The sequence below is a fragment of the Columba livia genome, chromosome 6, assembly GCF_036013475.1.
Source record: "Columba livia isolate bColLiv1 breed racing homer chromosome 6, bColLiv1.pat.W.v2, whole genome shotgun sequence".
NCBI lineage: Eukaryota > Metazoa > Chordata > Aves > Columbiformes > Columbidae > Columba > Columba livia.
This window is the reverse complement of record NC_088607.1, coordinates 18,686,697-18,701,074: the sequence shown is the minus strand read 5'-3', so window position 1 is coordinate 18,701,074 and position 14,378 is coordinate 18,686,697. Positions and strand designations below refer to the sequence as shown.

Here is a 14,378-nt window from a genome sequence, read left to right as displayed (position 1 = left end):
AGAAGCTTGGTGCAAAGGTTTTGGGTGGTGACTGCTGTAGATCTGCAGTCACGAGTGCATTTTGTAAATGGGACGGAGGGCTGACCTCTGTGTAACTGCATGGGACATTGTGTGATAAGCATTTTTCTTAATTACAGGCTTTTGACCATGAGAGCAGGAGCCAAGGTGGTGAATGTTTTCCCGAAAGTAAGTCCTGGGGATTGTTTCACATGTAAGGAGCTTTTAGGTCCTTCCCCTACCAGTTATTCAGCTGAGCTGTTCGTCCTCAGGCAACTTCTCTGTAAAGGCTAAAGCAGAGGCTTTAAACACAAAAAAAAGCTGCACAGGTCAAAGACTGTACCTTTTCCTAAGCTGTGTAAAACTTTCCAACACATCCCAGGGCTGTGGAGATACTCTCAGAGCATGCTAAGGCTAAGGTGGGGGGATGTTCCCCTCCAAAATGAGGTTTCTGCTTCTGGTGCTTTGCAAGCAGATCAGAGACCAGCCCAGGGCACCAGGTTGCCTGCAGGACAGCTCACACTGTCTATCAGGAAGGGATCCAGAGTGTGGCATGCAGACAGCAACAGTTGCTCAGCTTTTCCAGCTATCTAGAATAGATCTGACAAGCAATTAGAGCATGAATATATTACGGAGCCGATGGGGGATGCCTTTGTTAAAACTTGTGACCCATACTTAGCTGCTGTTTATATTGGCGGCAGATTCGAGGGTGGGCAAGACCCTACCTGCCTGTCTTTCTCCTCTCTCCTTCCCCATGCAGAGGGAGCTGAGGAGCTCTGCATCTCATTGGATATTTCAAATGCTTTCTGCACAAGTCATAATTAATGCTGAGTTGTGGAGCTAAGACCAGATGTGCTGCCGAGATTATCTCCCAGGGCAGATCGGCTGCTCTCCGCTCTGTAGCGCTGAGTGAATGGAAAGCTGCCAGTGCTGGGACTCAGAATGTGTCTGATGCCTGAAGTCAGGACTTTCTTTCTCTGCCGCTCCTGCTGTCTGACACTGCCTGGGTTCTGCTTGAAGCTCAGCGCCTGTCATGTAGCGGAGTGCTGCACAAGAACGAGAGGTATGAGATGATTTTCCAGAGTTTAGATTTGTTATGGTTTTATTTTCCTAGAGGAAAAGCAGATATTTGAGCTTAGCATCAGACAGAAGCTAAGAATCTGGAAAAGGGGAGCTGGCTCTACAAAGGGGGAAGGAGTGGGAAGGATCCAATCTATGGCCAAAAATGCTACTTGACGCCAAGGTAGCATTTGAAAATTGTTCTGGGGAGGTGTGTTTCTGTTTGCTTTTACATAGAATATTTAAATGGATGTATGTGGATGAGACCAATTGGCTCCTAGTATATGGAGGCTGCTTTTTGTGGGGAATGGGGTCAGAAGACACCAGGTTCTGCCACAGATTCATTTCTGTGACCTTGGGCAAGTTATTTCATCAATTTTTCTTGATTCCTAATTATCTCTTGCTTCCTTTCTTTTTCTCTGTAGCTGCATACTTTGTCTGTCTGGATTGTTCAGTTCTTAGGGACTATATTTTCCTAGGCATGCATAGCTCCCAACGTGGAACTCCTTTCTTAATTGCTGCTGCAGTAATTCACATAGTGTGTGCTTGGGTGGGCCAGAGGAGGGGAAACAAGAGTTAGAGGTTTGTGTGTGTTTTGTGCTGTGGAAGTATATGGACTTTTGAATGTCTGCCCGTGATTTTTTCTTAGTGCTTTCATGTGTGAGACGGTCAGATAAATGGGAGCCTAAGCATGAATGTGGGAAGGTAAAAGCAGATGCTTACCTGTGCAGGTGAGCACGTACAAAATCTTTACATCTGTAAACTGCCTGTCTGTGAGGCACCACATGCATGCGCGGGTGTATGTACTACTGTATAGTAGCAGCCAGGTGTGTGCCTGATTATCTTCCCACACATCTTTTAACGTGTGTGTACTAAGCTGTACATACAGCTGATGTAGGTGTGTCTGGACTTTTCCCACTTTAAGCACATATGAAGTCCACAGTCCTCTCTGTAAAGAAAATCTATTCAAGAACTGACTTTGTTATCTCTGTCTTTAGTTTATTTTGGTTGAAATCAGAGCTCTGATGAGGAAAAATGAAGCAGGGAGCATATATTTTCCTGCCCACTGCATGTCTGGACAGCATAGCTGAATGTATAGGCTTTGTATGCCTGGAGCTGGTGGGTGAGCTATTCAGGCCAGGACAGAGAGCCTGTCTGTGTCTTAGTCAGTACATCATTCCTGGCTCACTTTTTCCACAAAGAGCCACCTAATAAACAGAAACAGCTTGTTGGAGTAGAGGAAAGACATTCTGTAGTTTTGCTAGCCCATTTTTTTAGTATCTCTTGAATTTTTCTGAGATTAAGGATGTGGTCCTAGGCATGTTGGGTTTTTTTTCAGCCTTGAAACCAAACAGAAGTGCCTAGCTATAGATAAGGGTATGACAAGGAAAGTTAACCCTTGGTTTGCTAGTAGCTTTTGGCTTTATTTCCAGCCTAACTCTGTCTGGGAGTGTGACTGGATGGCACTGGCTCCCTTTCTTCTGCATGAAGAGAAAGACTAATGTCTTCCAGCAGGATCATCAAATGGAGTGAAGCACTGCCAAGTTCAGCCTGAGCTGCTGGCCCCAGTAATTAAAAACAGGCCTGTGCCTTGAGGAGCCAGCAGATGAGGCTGTGTGTGACTGGCTTCATATTAGCTTTTCCTTGCAAGGCAGGGCAGTCCCTGTCCAGCCCAATGATGCGGTCATATCCTGGTAGTTTCAGGAACATTTGACTACATCAGTTTTACAAGCCCTTCTGAGACCTAGCTGAAGTGAGATGAGGTTTACAATGCTAGCAGGACACTGCTTCCTCAGTCTGCTCTCTTTAGCCCTTGGAGACTGATGTAGGTGCATCTGCTATGTCTCTTGCCAGTGTAGCTGTGAGAGCCATAGTGGTAATTTCCCTGAGGGCAGACTTCATCAAGGCCCCCCAGCAGATGCTCAGATGAAAGATTTCCACAAGCCTATAACTGTCAGCAGCTCCAAATTGCCTTTAACAGTCCCTTTCCAGCCCCATTCCAAAGATAGTTCTTAGTTTCTTCCTCCTCTGAACCCTAACACTAATCTCCTTTTCTAAGCCACACAAAAGCTCTGCAGCTATTGCACAGATGAACAATTTCTCCAAAGCCAACTTTTCAGCCCCAGTCTAACTGCAGGTCTCTGCTTTCTCTCACTAAACCCCAACCCTAATGCTCTTATTGCCAAATAACATGGCCTAGGAACATTCTCTCTCCTGAGCAGTGGCTGGGGGGGGTGGTCCTTGTCTATGTCTCAGCAAAAAAAGTAGGGCTAGGATAGAAAGACAGGAAGAAAGAAAGAGAGACAGAGAGAGTGAGAGAGAAAGAAAGAAAGAGCTGCAGTGTAATTTGGGCTGCAAAGGGAAAATTGCAGTTGCCAACAGACTTAGTTTGGGCAAAATACTTTGGCTATACAATGCTTGGTGACCTTTTGTAGCAGTTCTCTGAAAAATTAGGATTCAGGGTTGAGGGAAAGAGAAAATATAGATCTGCAATTGGAGTAGGGCTGGAGTGAGGCTGCCAAACCAAGGTGGGAGGCAGCCAAGAAAGCTGGGCTGGGAGAAGACTTTCCACCCTGGCAGTGGCTTCAGGGTCTTTTCTTCCCCTCAGCAAAAAGCAATCTGTGAGGACTCTGTGATCCTACCTGCACAGACCGTAGGCACACACTGTCACACAACAAGAAACCCTTGCTAGTGCCAGCTTCTTTCACTCATCATATAATAGATCAGCTCATTCTCAATCATGTCAGTCTTGGTCTCATGGCTGTTTTTTCTTGTTACCTACTTGAAATGGTGTGAAGGAAGGTGAGCAGTATTGCAGTAGAAGAATATTACAGTGTCTTTTTTTCCTCCAAAGATTGCTGTTCCCATCCAGAAGGAAAAGGTATTAACAACCTCCATGCCTGAGAGGGGGAAAGACAAGGTCCCCAGCATCTTGTTCCGTAGCAGACACCATAGTAATATTAACAGTGTGCTTGTGAAAGGTCCATTTGCTGTACCTTCTGAATCTCAAAGCAGGTCACCCATCTACCTCTGTTATCTTAGTGTCACATTCCTAACCTCTGTGTGAGTGGTCTCTGTTTGGCTGCAGTCAACTTGTTATCCAGGAGTCACTGACGGGTTGATTTTATCTACAGAAAGATACTGCTGTTGCGACCCAGGTTGACTGAGAAGACAAGGACGGATGTTGCCTGAAATGTCGTAGAGCACATTGCTGACCACAGAGCAGCCAGTGCTAGGGAAAAGCAGACTAGCTTCACACTGAAAGTGGAGATGATGCATGCAGTTCTGTGTGTGCTTGTGTGTATATGTGTCTGACACTGCTTTTGTCCTTGCTCTGAGTTAAGTCTAGAGCACCAGAACATGAGCTTCTGGAAAAACATTATCTCTGTACTCTGTATAGGGAGAATGCAGGGCATTTACCTCTTTCCCAGAGGCTTCTCTAGACAAGCCCTTTAGGAAACAGGGATCTGATTCAACAAGTAGACATTTGAGAAAAGATGGGTGCTATCCTGTAATTGCCCTGACATTTACTATGGCTTAACCTCCCTAAACCTGTATGTCTTGGATCTATAAGAGTGAACACCATGTATTACTTTAAGGAAATAGATGGGTTTGGTGGGAGGAAGCCTAGCTCAAAGATTGGTGATAGGATATGGAGTTTTCTGTCTCTAAGGTGTACAGCCTGGGGTCTGACCCAAGCTTGCTGTAACTAATGCTGAAGGACCTTAGTTTGCATTGGACTGTGGCCCAGAATCAAATATTCAGGTCAGAGGAAGAAGGAGAAATGGTCAGTAGCAGAATAGCATGAAGGAGGTTAGACAGGACACATGTTCCTGCTCAGCCTTTCAGAGCTGAGTGGTCTGCACTGTAGCTTACAACTCTTGTTAGCTGGATCATTCCTGTGTGTATTTACTATGATATGCAATTTTCAGAGTTACTCCCCCACAAGCAGGATCAGTAGAGGGGCTGAAAGATGAATCGGCCATGGAGACTTCACTTTTTCAGCTATGATCTGGATTCGCAAGTTATCTGAGAAAAGACTTCTCTTTCATGGCTGCCTAGCCTCTGAAGGTGTTCTGGAAACCCTTGGACAATGATGACCCCATATACCAAGCAGTTCTGCTGTGCTCCATCATGACAGCATGGATTACATGATGAGATTGCAAAGCAATCTGTTCAAAAGCAGGAAGAGATTCCCTGACCTAGAATGTGACTTCAGAGATGCCCCCCTCACTGAAAATTCAAAGAGATTAGAAATGAAAACAAGTAAAACCTTTACTCTGCAAGGAAACCAGTATTTACAGTGATAAAGATAAGTCGCTCCCATGCTCTAGGGCATGCCCCCCTGCCAGGATAAGGAGGGAATTTCCTTTGAGACTCTTCATGGCACTCTAGCTCTCGTAATATAATGCACTTGTGTAGGCTGGGGTGTATGGAAGGTTTCTGTCTTCTGATGTGCAGGGAAAGGAAATGGGTCTTTAAGTTCCTTCTCCTCTCCACCACACTTTTTAGGGTGCTAGAATGACGGTTTCAGAGCACAACCCAGTGGCTGTTCTTTGAGACTGAACAGTTTCCTAGTGGCAGGTATTGAGCTAAGACCTCTGGGTCTTACAGACTAAGCCCCTTCTGCTGTTGAAAAGATCTGGTGCCAACAGTGGCATTCAGCAACTGGTATTGACCAGGCACTCCAGTTTCCCCAAAGAGAGAGGCGGTGCTTCATACTTTGGTGATATATGTCTACAATAGATGTGACTTAAGAATTACCTAGGCCACTCTGGTTTTAGAGTATCTGATGCTTCTAATATTTTCAAGATGCAGGAAGTACAGTACACACATTTTAGTGGGAAGGGCAATGTATTTTGCATGCATTTTACTCTGTTTTAATTTATATTCAGCAATTTTAATTAAAGGAAAAATAGAAATGCAAAGCTTGCAGGTTGGCAAGGGATTTTCTCAGTAGCCAGTCCTTATGCTGACCACTGTATTCTGTCATGTAAGCAATCCCCTGCTAGCAGGATTACTGCCTGTTGGGCTGGGCAGCTGCAAACTGTTGAAGGGCAACTGTGTGACAGCTAAGAGGTGGGTACAAGCAGAAAGGAATTGTGTCCCATAAATTCAATGTAGCCTTTGTTTTGGTATTCTTGGGATAGAAAATGCAATGGAAGTATAATTTAATATAGCTGGAGATAGCCATTAAACATAATCTTAACCCCACCTTCTTTGTGTATAATGAGATACAAACTGGCTTAGGGCAAAGAATAGTTTGAAGCACTCTTAAGCAGGAAAAAACAAACAATCACTTAGCATATAATTCTTGATTTAAAAAATAATTTTATCTTTCTCAGTCTGTTAGAAACTGGACTTTCACACAGGATCACCCCCTTCATGTGAAAGTTTCCCTCATTGTATGCTCTGAGCAATAGCTCAAGAAGAGTTTAAGCTGACACCCAGATGTGTCTCTTGCTCTCTGTTGGCAGGGATCTTTGGACAGCGGTTGGAGGACACCGTACAGTATGAGAGGAAGTATGGCCAGCGCTTGGCCCCACTGCTGGTGGAACAGTGTGTGGATTTTATTCGGGAGCGAGGTCTTACAGAGGAAGGGCTCTTTCGGATGCCTGGCCAAGCCAACCTTGTCAAAGATCTTCAAGATTCTTTTGACTGTGGAGAGAAGCCCCTTTTTGACAGGTGAGTTGACATCACCAAATTCAGGCTAGTTTATCTATGACATGTGAAATCTGACAGGAATGGCCTTGCAGCAGCTATCCTAGCTTACATGTTCTTTCCACACCATCATTCTCTTAATTCAAAGTGCTGCTGAGGCTTTCTGCTGCATGGTGTTGGGAGCAGAGACCTTCATCCAGCTAAGTGCTTGAGCAGAGGGAGAAATTGTGCCTGTCAGTCTCGATGGGGTTAATCCAGTGTTGATGTAATCACTCCTTGCCTGGTACAAAGGCATGCTACCTGCCTTTTGCTCTACCGACCATGTCAATGTCAGAGAGCAGCAAGGGCCAGCTGGTCCGCAAAACAAGGTGAGCCAGGAACCAAGTGTGGTAACAAGGCTGGTAGAGGCAGCGATAGAGTCCAGCAATCACCAGGCAAGTCCGTAGTGGCGAGGCAGGGCCAAGATCAGGCTTGGTAATCTGTCCATGACTCAGGGTCCAGGTCCAGATCAACAGGGTCTGTAGCCAGGCACAGACATGGCTGTGAGGCAGTGAGAGTTGTAGCTCTGACATGGGATGAATGGTAGGGGCTCAGCTTAATATTGGCTCCCATGGGAACAGTGTGAGCCCTGGCTCAGAGTGCTCCATCCAAGGTCAGCAAGGGAAGGGCAGCAGCTCTCAGCTGTGCTATCTCTATGTTGGCCCTGAGCCCAGGCAGTCAAATCATCAGGAAAGTGCCCTTGCAGCCAAATCCTGTCCATACTCTGTAATTAACATTTCCTTCCCTCTCTCATACCTACATGCTACTCAGAGTGAAGGTTGGCATTGTGCTAACCTAAACAGTGCTTTGAGAAATGAATGAGCTTTGATCCTAACAGAGACCTTGAACTCCAGGGATATTTGGATCAAAGGCTATTGTGCAGATCTGGCTCAATTTCTATCCCAAGTCCAGAAGTTGGAATCAGATCTGGGATCCTGACTTGGAGACCTGGCTCCATTTTTTGCTGGACCTCACTAGTACCACTTTGTCAGGTGATGCAGGCAGCACCTGGTGTATTGCCAGCACATTAACCAAGAGGTCACTTCCCCTGGACGTGCAGCCAGTCTTGACATTGCCAATTGCATCTCTGCCTACTGTTGCAGGATGAACTAGTGTTCTCCTGCATAGGCAGCACAGTGTTTGGTATCATCCTGGGAAGAATATCCTTTGAGTTTATTTGGAACATTCTTCTAATTCTTCCCTCCCTTCAGCTTCCCAGACCACCCATCCTCCTGTCTTTGATTCTTAACCACAGTCAGTATTTGCTCCCTAAATGGAAGTGTCAAATATTTAGAGTTATTTCCATGAAAAAATAAAGTTTGAAATCATCAAATTGTCTCACTTCTTTTCTTACACAAAACCTTTGTTTTGTTTTTTGTTTTTAACTTGAATGTCTGGGTGTTCTGGTTCTGAATTAGAATTTTCTTAATTAATGTGAAAGTGAGCAAAGTTATTTTGGAAAATGCTCACATTCTGAAACAGGAGTGTCTACGGTAGGAATTAATTAGGAATGACAGTTTGATTTTCAGGTTTACCTTACTAACCATACTAACTTCATTATCTCTAAGATAAGCCAAGCCTCCTCCCAGCATTTTTAAAGCAGAAAACACCTTTATTTCCATAGGCGTTTGCACTGACTAAACAGTTCAGTGCTAAGTCTCACTTTTCATAGAGGCAGTAAAGATCTCCATGAAGGAATGCCTGCATTTTGGGTAGCTGATTTGAAATGTGATAACTGAAGGTTTAGTACAGAATTAAAGGAGGCAAGCCTAGTGGTACCTGAGTAGTGTGAGGGTTGAGAGTGCCCCGGTCATTGCCTTCTGCTCTTTCCACCATGTCCACCGTGACTTTGTAGGCTCAGTGCTCTGGTCTTTGATATGTGTAGGCACAGACAGTGAGAAGGGAGAGGCAGTTCCACCCTGGTTGAGAGAAATAAATGCTTCTCCTCCTAATAAGCATAATTTTCTCTATGTGTAACTAAAACTATTTGTGTATGGCCTGTGATATTTAAGCAGTGGCAAATGTTTTCTGCAAGTGTGCAGTCCAGATGCTTGTTTCGAAATCAGACGCAGTGAAAGCAGTGAAAAGGATTTTTTTTTTCCTTTTTTTCCTTCCTGGTTGCAGTCAGTGCTTTTAGATGTCTTTTGCACCTACAGTGATTTTTCAAATGTTAGAGTCTGCATGCCCCAAGGTGGATCAGATCTCTGGGATGACTGATAATTGAAATATTTATTTTTAAAATACTTGCTTTTCCAATTTGTGTTTTAAATGCATGTGGATATTCTTATGAAAGATCAGGTATTGCTGTTTTGGAAGCACCTACAGCAGTCTGCTGCTATTGCACTTCCATGCCACTGAAAGTTTGGCTGGATTTCACATGGCTTTGTGGAAGAAAGAATAACTGCAGCCAGTGCCTTGAAGCTGTAGCCTGGGCTCTGCTTCTGAGTGATAGTCATATCTACTATCCATGCCTGAAACTCCACACCAAGAAAGAGACAAAGAATAGTGGAACTGACCTCATTTGTAAAGCATTTATGATCAACTGAACAAAACCACTATGTGAAACAGCAGTACTCTCAAATATGATGAAGCTGTTTGTAGGAACAGCATTATCAGGATTAGTAGCAAGTGGTAGCTGCTGGCAGCTTTCTATTGTCATTTTTCTTGTTTTGCTTTAGCTGTCTGTTCCAAAAATGCTCAAAAACATATGTGCAGAAGAGGTTCAGCTTTTAGATAGAGATGAGGATTTGAAGCTCTGTTGCCCCATGGTTCTGATGTGTTTTTCTGAGAGTTCTTTAAAGACTATAGGGTCAATGGTGGGTAGTGGGGAGCTGGTGATAGAATCTGTTTAGACTTCCAACAGTCGAAACCTTTGAGAAGGTAATCTGCGGAGATCAATATGGTTGTACAACAGGAGACTTGAAATTAGGAGAGGTATTGCCATACATCAAAAGCTGGATAGGAAATGGAAAGAGAAGAACAGGTGCATCTTCATCATTGGATCTGACACCTCAACCCTAACTTAAAGCAAAGGGGAGAGAAGAGGAAAAAGCAATTCCTGGAGTGTGAGAGAAAGGAAAAGTTGATGAGCCAGCATAACAGATGGGCTTAGAAATGCCAGATACCCCAGCCTGGGAGAGGAGATGTGACCCACAAGCCAGGCAGCCATGTCAACTAGCAATAGCAGGCCTGGAAGAAATACTGTTTCCTCCATTTCTTTCTGAATGATTGATTAGGACACTTGGGAGCCTCGTCCATCAGACTTGGGTGGGTGCTGGCTGGGGAGAGTATCAGCCAGTAGGGATCAGTGAGAGAATGAGAAGTTCTGTTTGATTGCAACGAGGATGCAGAGGTCTATTGTTTGTGCTATGTGATCACTGTGCACTTGCCTGGACTGTATCACTCACATTTCTGATCCACACTGGCTGAAGAACCACTTCCTTAAGTAACATGGACATAACCCTTCCGTTACCTGTACTGCCTGAGATGCATTTATATCTTGATAAAACTGGAGACTTCCCTTGTTCTCAGGTGAACTCTCCTGCCTAATACAAACATGTGGCAGAACAGCTTCCTTCCGTGTGCCTACTTTGTCCCTGTTCCTAAGAGAGACCCTTGATGTGCCCCCAACAAAAGGCATAAATCTTTGGGGTAGCATGTCTTTCTAAATTTCCTTCCCTCTTCTCTATTGCAGCAACACAGATGTTCACACTGTGGCGTCCCTCCTGAAGCTTTACCTTCGAGAGCTGCCAGAGCCTGTCATCCCCTTTGCCAAATATGAAGACTTTCTTTCTTGTGGACAGCTACTCTCAAAAGATGAGGGAGAGGTCAGTGATCCTACTAGTCTACCTCCTTCTACCTCGAAGGTTGTTCCCAAGACTCAATGTAGTACAGCTTTATTCTTATTACTCTTCAGTCCTGATTTAAATCAATGAAGTTCCTGGGAACCTTCCCCTGAATTTTCCTGAAGCCATGAATTGGCCATTGATATCACAGGCTCTCGCTTGAAGCAGGATCTTTTGTGAAGTCAGTCTTGTAGGCTGATGTTTCTTTCTTCTGAACAAAGCTGTTCTGTAGCTTAATCAGCAAGAAATGCAAGGTAGGAGATCTGGGTTCCTTTCCCAGCCTTGCTGTTGACCCATTAGCAAGCTGTATGAAGTCACTCAATTTTTCTGTGTTTTCAGTTTCATATAACAGAACAGCATGTTCTGCTTCCCAAAGTTTTTGGTGGCTGAAACATTGATCAGTGTGATGATCTTTGTATTTCTTGGAGGAAAGACACTACAAAAGGGCAGGCTGTGATATTACCCCCAAATTGTGGAAATAATACTATGAATACTTTGCCAGAAGCTTCTTATGATGATCTTCTTTTTAGTTTCCAGGCGAGGGAAGGGGCTGACAAAAACCTCCAAGTCTGTAGCAATCATGGAAATTTTGATTCACTGCTTGGGAGGAGCAGGATAATTTACAATATGATTGATTGATCTGTTTCATCCATATTGTTCCTCTTGTGGTGATGCCTGAGCTCTTTGCTAACTGTAGAGACACGTTGGATCTGGTTTCATGCAGGTGGAACTATGCCATCTTCTAAAACAGAGGTTTAAGGAAGCTGTAAAGGTTGTTACTAGTGTCAGCTAAAGAAGCAAAGTCCTGAGGCCTTATAAGTCACAGTCCACAGTTCTGTCCCTTTCCTGTGTGTGGCCTCAGGAGTGTGCTCACAGTGGAGACTGTAAAAACTGTTCTTTGCTGAGAACCTGGGTTTCACCTCTAGTTCAGCTGGCAGAATGCTCTGAGGAGATTCAGACCTTTATGATGCCCATAGGAACAGGCTTGTTTGCATACATCAAATGTAGTATATCTGGTAATGTCAGTTTTGTACAGATAAAAGGCAATTTTGCTACTATCTGTACTCACATGACATATCCTCTAGCCTTCTCTAAGAAAGCAAATTTCTGTGCGTGGCACAGCATATTACCACACATGGATATGTGTCTGCATCCTGGACACAGCCACATCAGTGTGTCGGTGCACTAGTGTTGTCTCTCTACTAGCTCCAAAACTTGCTCATTTTCTGCCTTATTGTTAGTCAACTCAGGCATTTCTACACAGTGCTATGTTATAGACTGCACAATGGTTGATTTAACAAGAAACAGCAGCATTTCTAAGACAGTGGGGCTGGTTTCATTTTGGTCATAAGATGTGCAGACGGGGAAGTTTGGGATCCATTAAGCACTGTTTCACAAGAGTAGAGATACTGCCAAGTTGGGCAAACATAATTACATATCACTGCTCAGCTTATTAATTATGTAGTTTGCCTGATTTTGCCTGCACAGGCTGCAGCAGTTTGGGAAGCAACATCTGTGTTGGCTTTGTGGGAGCAGAGCCAAACTCAAATGACTCGTAGTGCAGTATTCTCTTTGGATTAGAAAGGTGACGAGGAGCACTAGATAGCCAAAATTAAAGCTTACAAAATATGGTACTGCTGATAGTACAAAGTTGTCCTGTCAAGCTGCTGTTGTAAACATAAGCTTTTTTGTTTGCTAGGAAAATCTGGACCCTGAACAAGGGCTGTTTACTGTTTCAGAAAGGAAGGTGGAGTACACACACCAAGGGTGGAGAGGTTGTACGTGCACAGTAGCGCATGGAGAAGAATGCAGCACAAAGTCATACCCAGCCTATACAGCCTGAATTGCCTCCCACAAGGAAAAATCCCCCTGCTCAAAAATGTGGTTTCATTGAAACCATAATTTTTTAGCACAAATTGATAAGCAGGGAACTTCAAGATCAAACCTTTTACTTTTAAAAAATATTTTAAAAATGCAATATATTGTTTTAATTTGAAGTAATATTGTATTTTCATTTTTCACTTAGAAGTTTTGAATGAGACTTTTGGACTGAAAAAATAATTTTCTTTACTTTTGTGTACCCATTCAATAAAAACAGAATTACTTAAGGTAAAATAGCCATTCAGATAAAATTGTTGGCACCTCATTCTGCTACGTTGTGACTGTAGATAGGAATTACTGTGATGTTACCTTGGCCTAATCTCCACGTGCAGCAAAAAATACTCTAGCACTGCCTTAAGCTTTCAATTTTTTATTCAGATTGCTCTTCATCTTCATTCTGCACCCAACTAATCTCTGGTATTGGAATGCAATCAGAAATGTAACAAAGACCTTGGGTTCTGCTGAGGCCTCCAGGTATCTCAGCAGAACTGCAGTGTTAGAAAAGATTTAATTCTGAACCCAGCTGGTTGGGAGGAGGAATTGAAAATGAAAAACAGTTTTAGAGTAAGAATGAATGAAAGATCTTCATATCTCTAAAAACTCATTTGGGTCTGAGCTGACTTGACACGGTAATATTTTAGCTTTTGCTGCTGTCTTTACTCTAGAGATGCACACAGTAGTAGTTCAGTGGGCCAATAGCGTGGTGCTGAGTTTTTAAAGAGGGATATGAATATGAGTGAACATCTTAAGTGTTGCTTTTTTTCCAGCCCAACTAGAAGCTCCTAATTGGTGCCGATCTGTTACTGACTTTGCAAAATCCTTGGGTTTGGGACAACTCCTTGGAGAGGATGCATCTGTGGTAAATTAGTCATGCAGAGTTTTCAAGGAGGGAACTGCAAAATATTGTGATGAATGACAGTGCAGTGCCTCTATTGCTTGCTAGTCTGCAGCCATAAGCATGATCAGTGCTATCGGTTAGTAACACAGCAGATTGTATCTTGCATTTTCCTTCCCACTGGTATCACTAGGCTCAGCCTTCCACCATCTCTTGGTCAGGTGGCTGGTGGGTATGAACCTGTGGCAGAGCTGATAAATGCTGCAGCAGGAGAGAAAGGTTTTTTAACCTGGCAGGTGTTTGTACCTTCAGGAATATGAAGATACTCTCTGTGTAATACCACATTTGTGATTCTTTATGACAGAGCATGGGTGATACATTTTTAGAAACTGTTTTTCTTTCAGGTAGCATCTTGTACTTTTGGGTCGTGTTTCTAGCTGTTCACAACTGCCTGCGGTTTCTGTTCCAAAGCCCCATCTTGCACCCAGTGGAGCCATGGTATTGTAATTCAGAGCACTTGAAATACAGTGCCAAATACCATCCTGATTTCTGTATTTGAAATAAATTGGGTTACAGAACAAAATTGAAGAGGGAATTAGGTCTGTTAGCCCACCTATTTCTAGTTCAAATTCCTCACTTGAAAGCTGGATGACCTGAACAGTTTACTTTAAGCTTCACATCAGTAGCAGCTGTCCTTGATTCAAACGTGTTCAGAAGTCTGAAAAAGAGGACTGAAATTTTCAAAAGTGACTGGTCTTTTATGGGTATCTCTATTGTCAACGCTGTTAAACCAGCGTAATTTTTAAGCTAAGGAATCAAAAAGGACTTACTGCTTTTAAGAAGTCTTTTTTAAGGTTCAGGTTTTTATTAGAAGACTTTTCTTTCAGTGCTGGAACATATAATACAAAAGTGTATATGCATGCAGGACATTAAGGATGGAGGCAGGAATACATACTGCTCTCTGGATCTTTCTGACTTGTCTGGACCAGAGGTATCAGGAAGACCTTGTAAAAGGCTGGCCCACAGAATTCCCTCCCTAGCAGTCCTTAATAAATTGAGGA

At 43.5% G+C, this 14,378-nt stretch overlaps 1 protein-coding gene across 12 annotated transcripts in view; it reads left to right on the top strand.

The window, feature by feature from the left end:
• ARHGAP22 (Rho GTPase activating protein 22) overlaps positions 1-14,378 on the top strand; it is a 141,133-nt gene that overhangs the window by 115,396 nt on the left and 11,359 nt on the right. For 10 of the 12 annotated variants that reach the window (XM_065067358.1, XM_065067356.1, XM_065067357.1 and 7 more), the window contains 2 exons: positions 6,534-6,741; positions 10,451-10,583. In XM_065067358.1, the coding sequence (XP_064923430.1) occupies positions 6,534-6,741; positions 10,451-10,583 (341 nt within the window). Of the gene's footprint in view, positions 1-749; positions 1,061-6,533; positions 6,742-10,450; positions 10,584-14,378 lie in introns of those variants that run through there. The other 2 variants (XM_065067363.1, XM_021284721.2) reach the window with 2 other exon arrangements.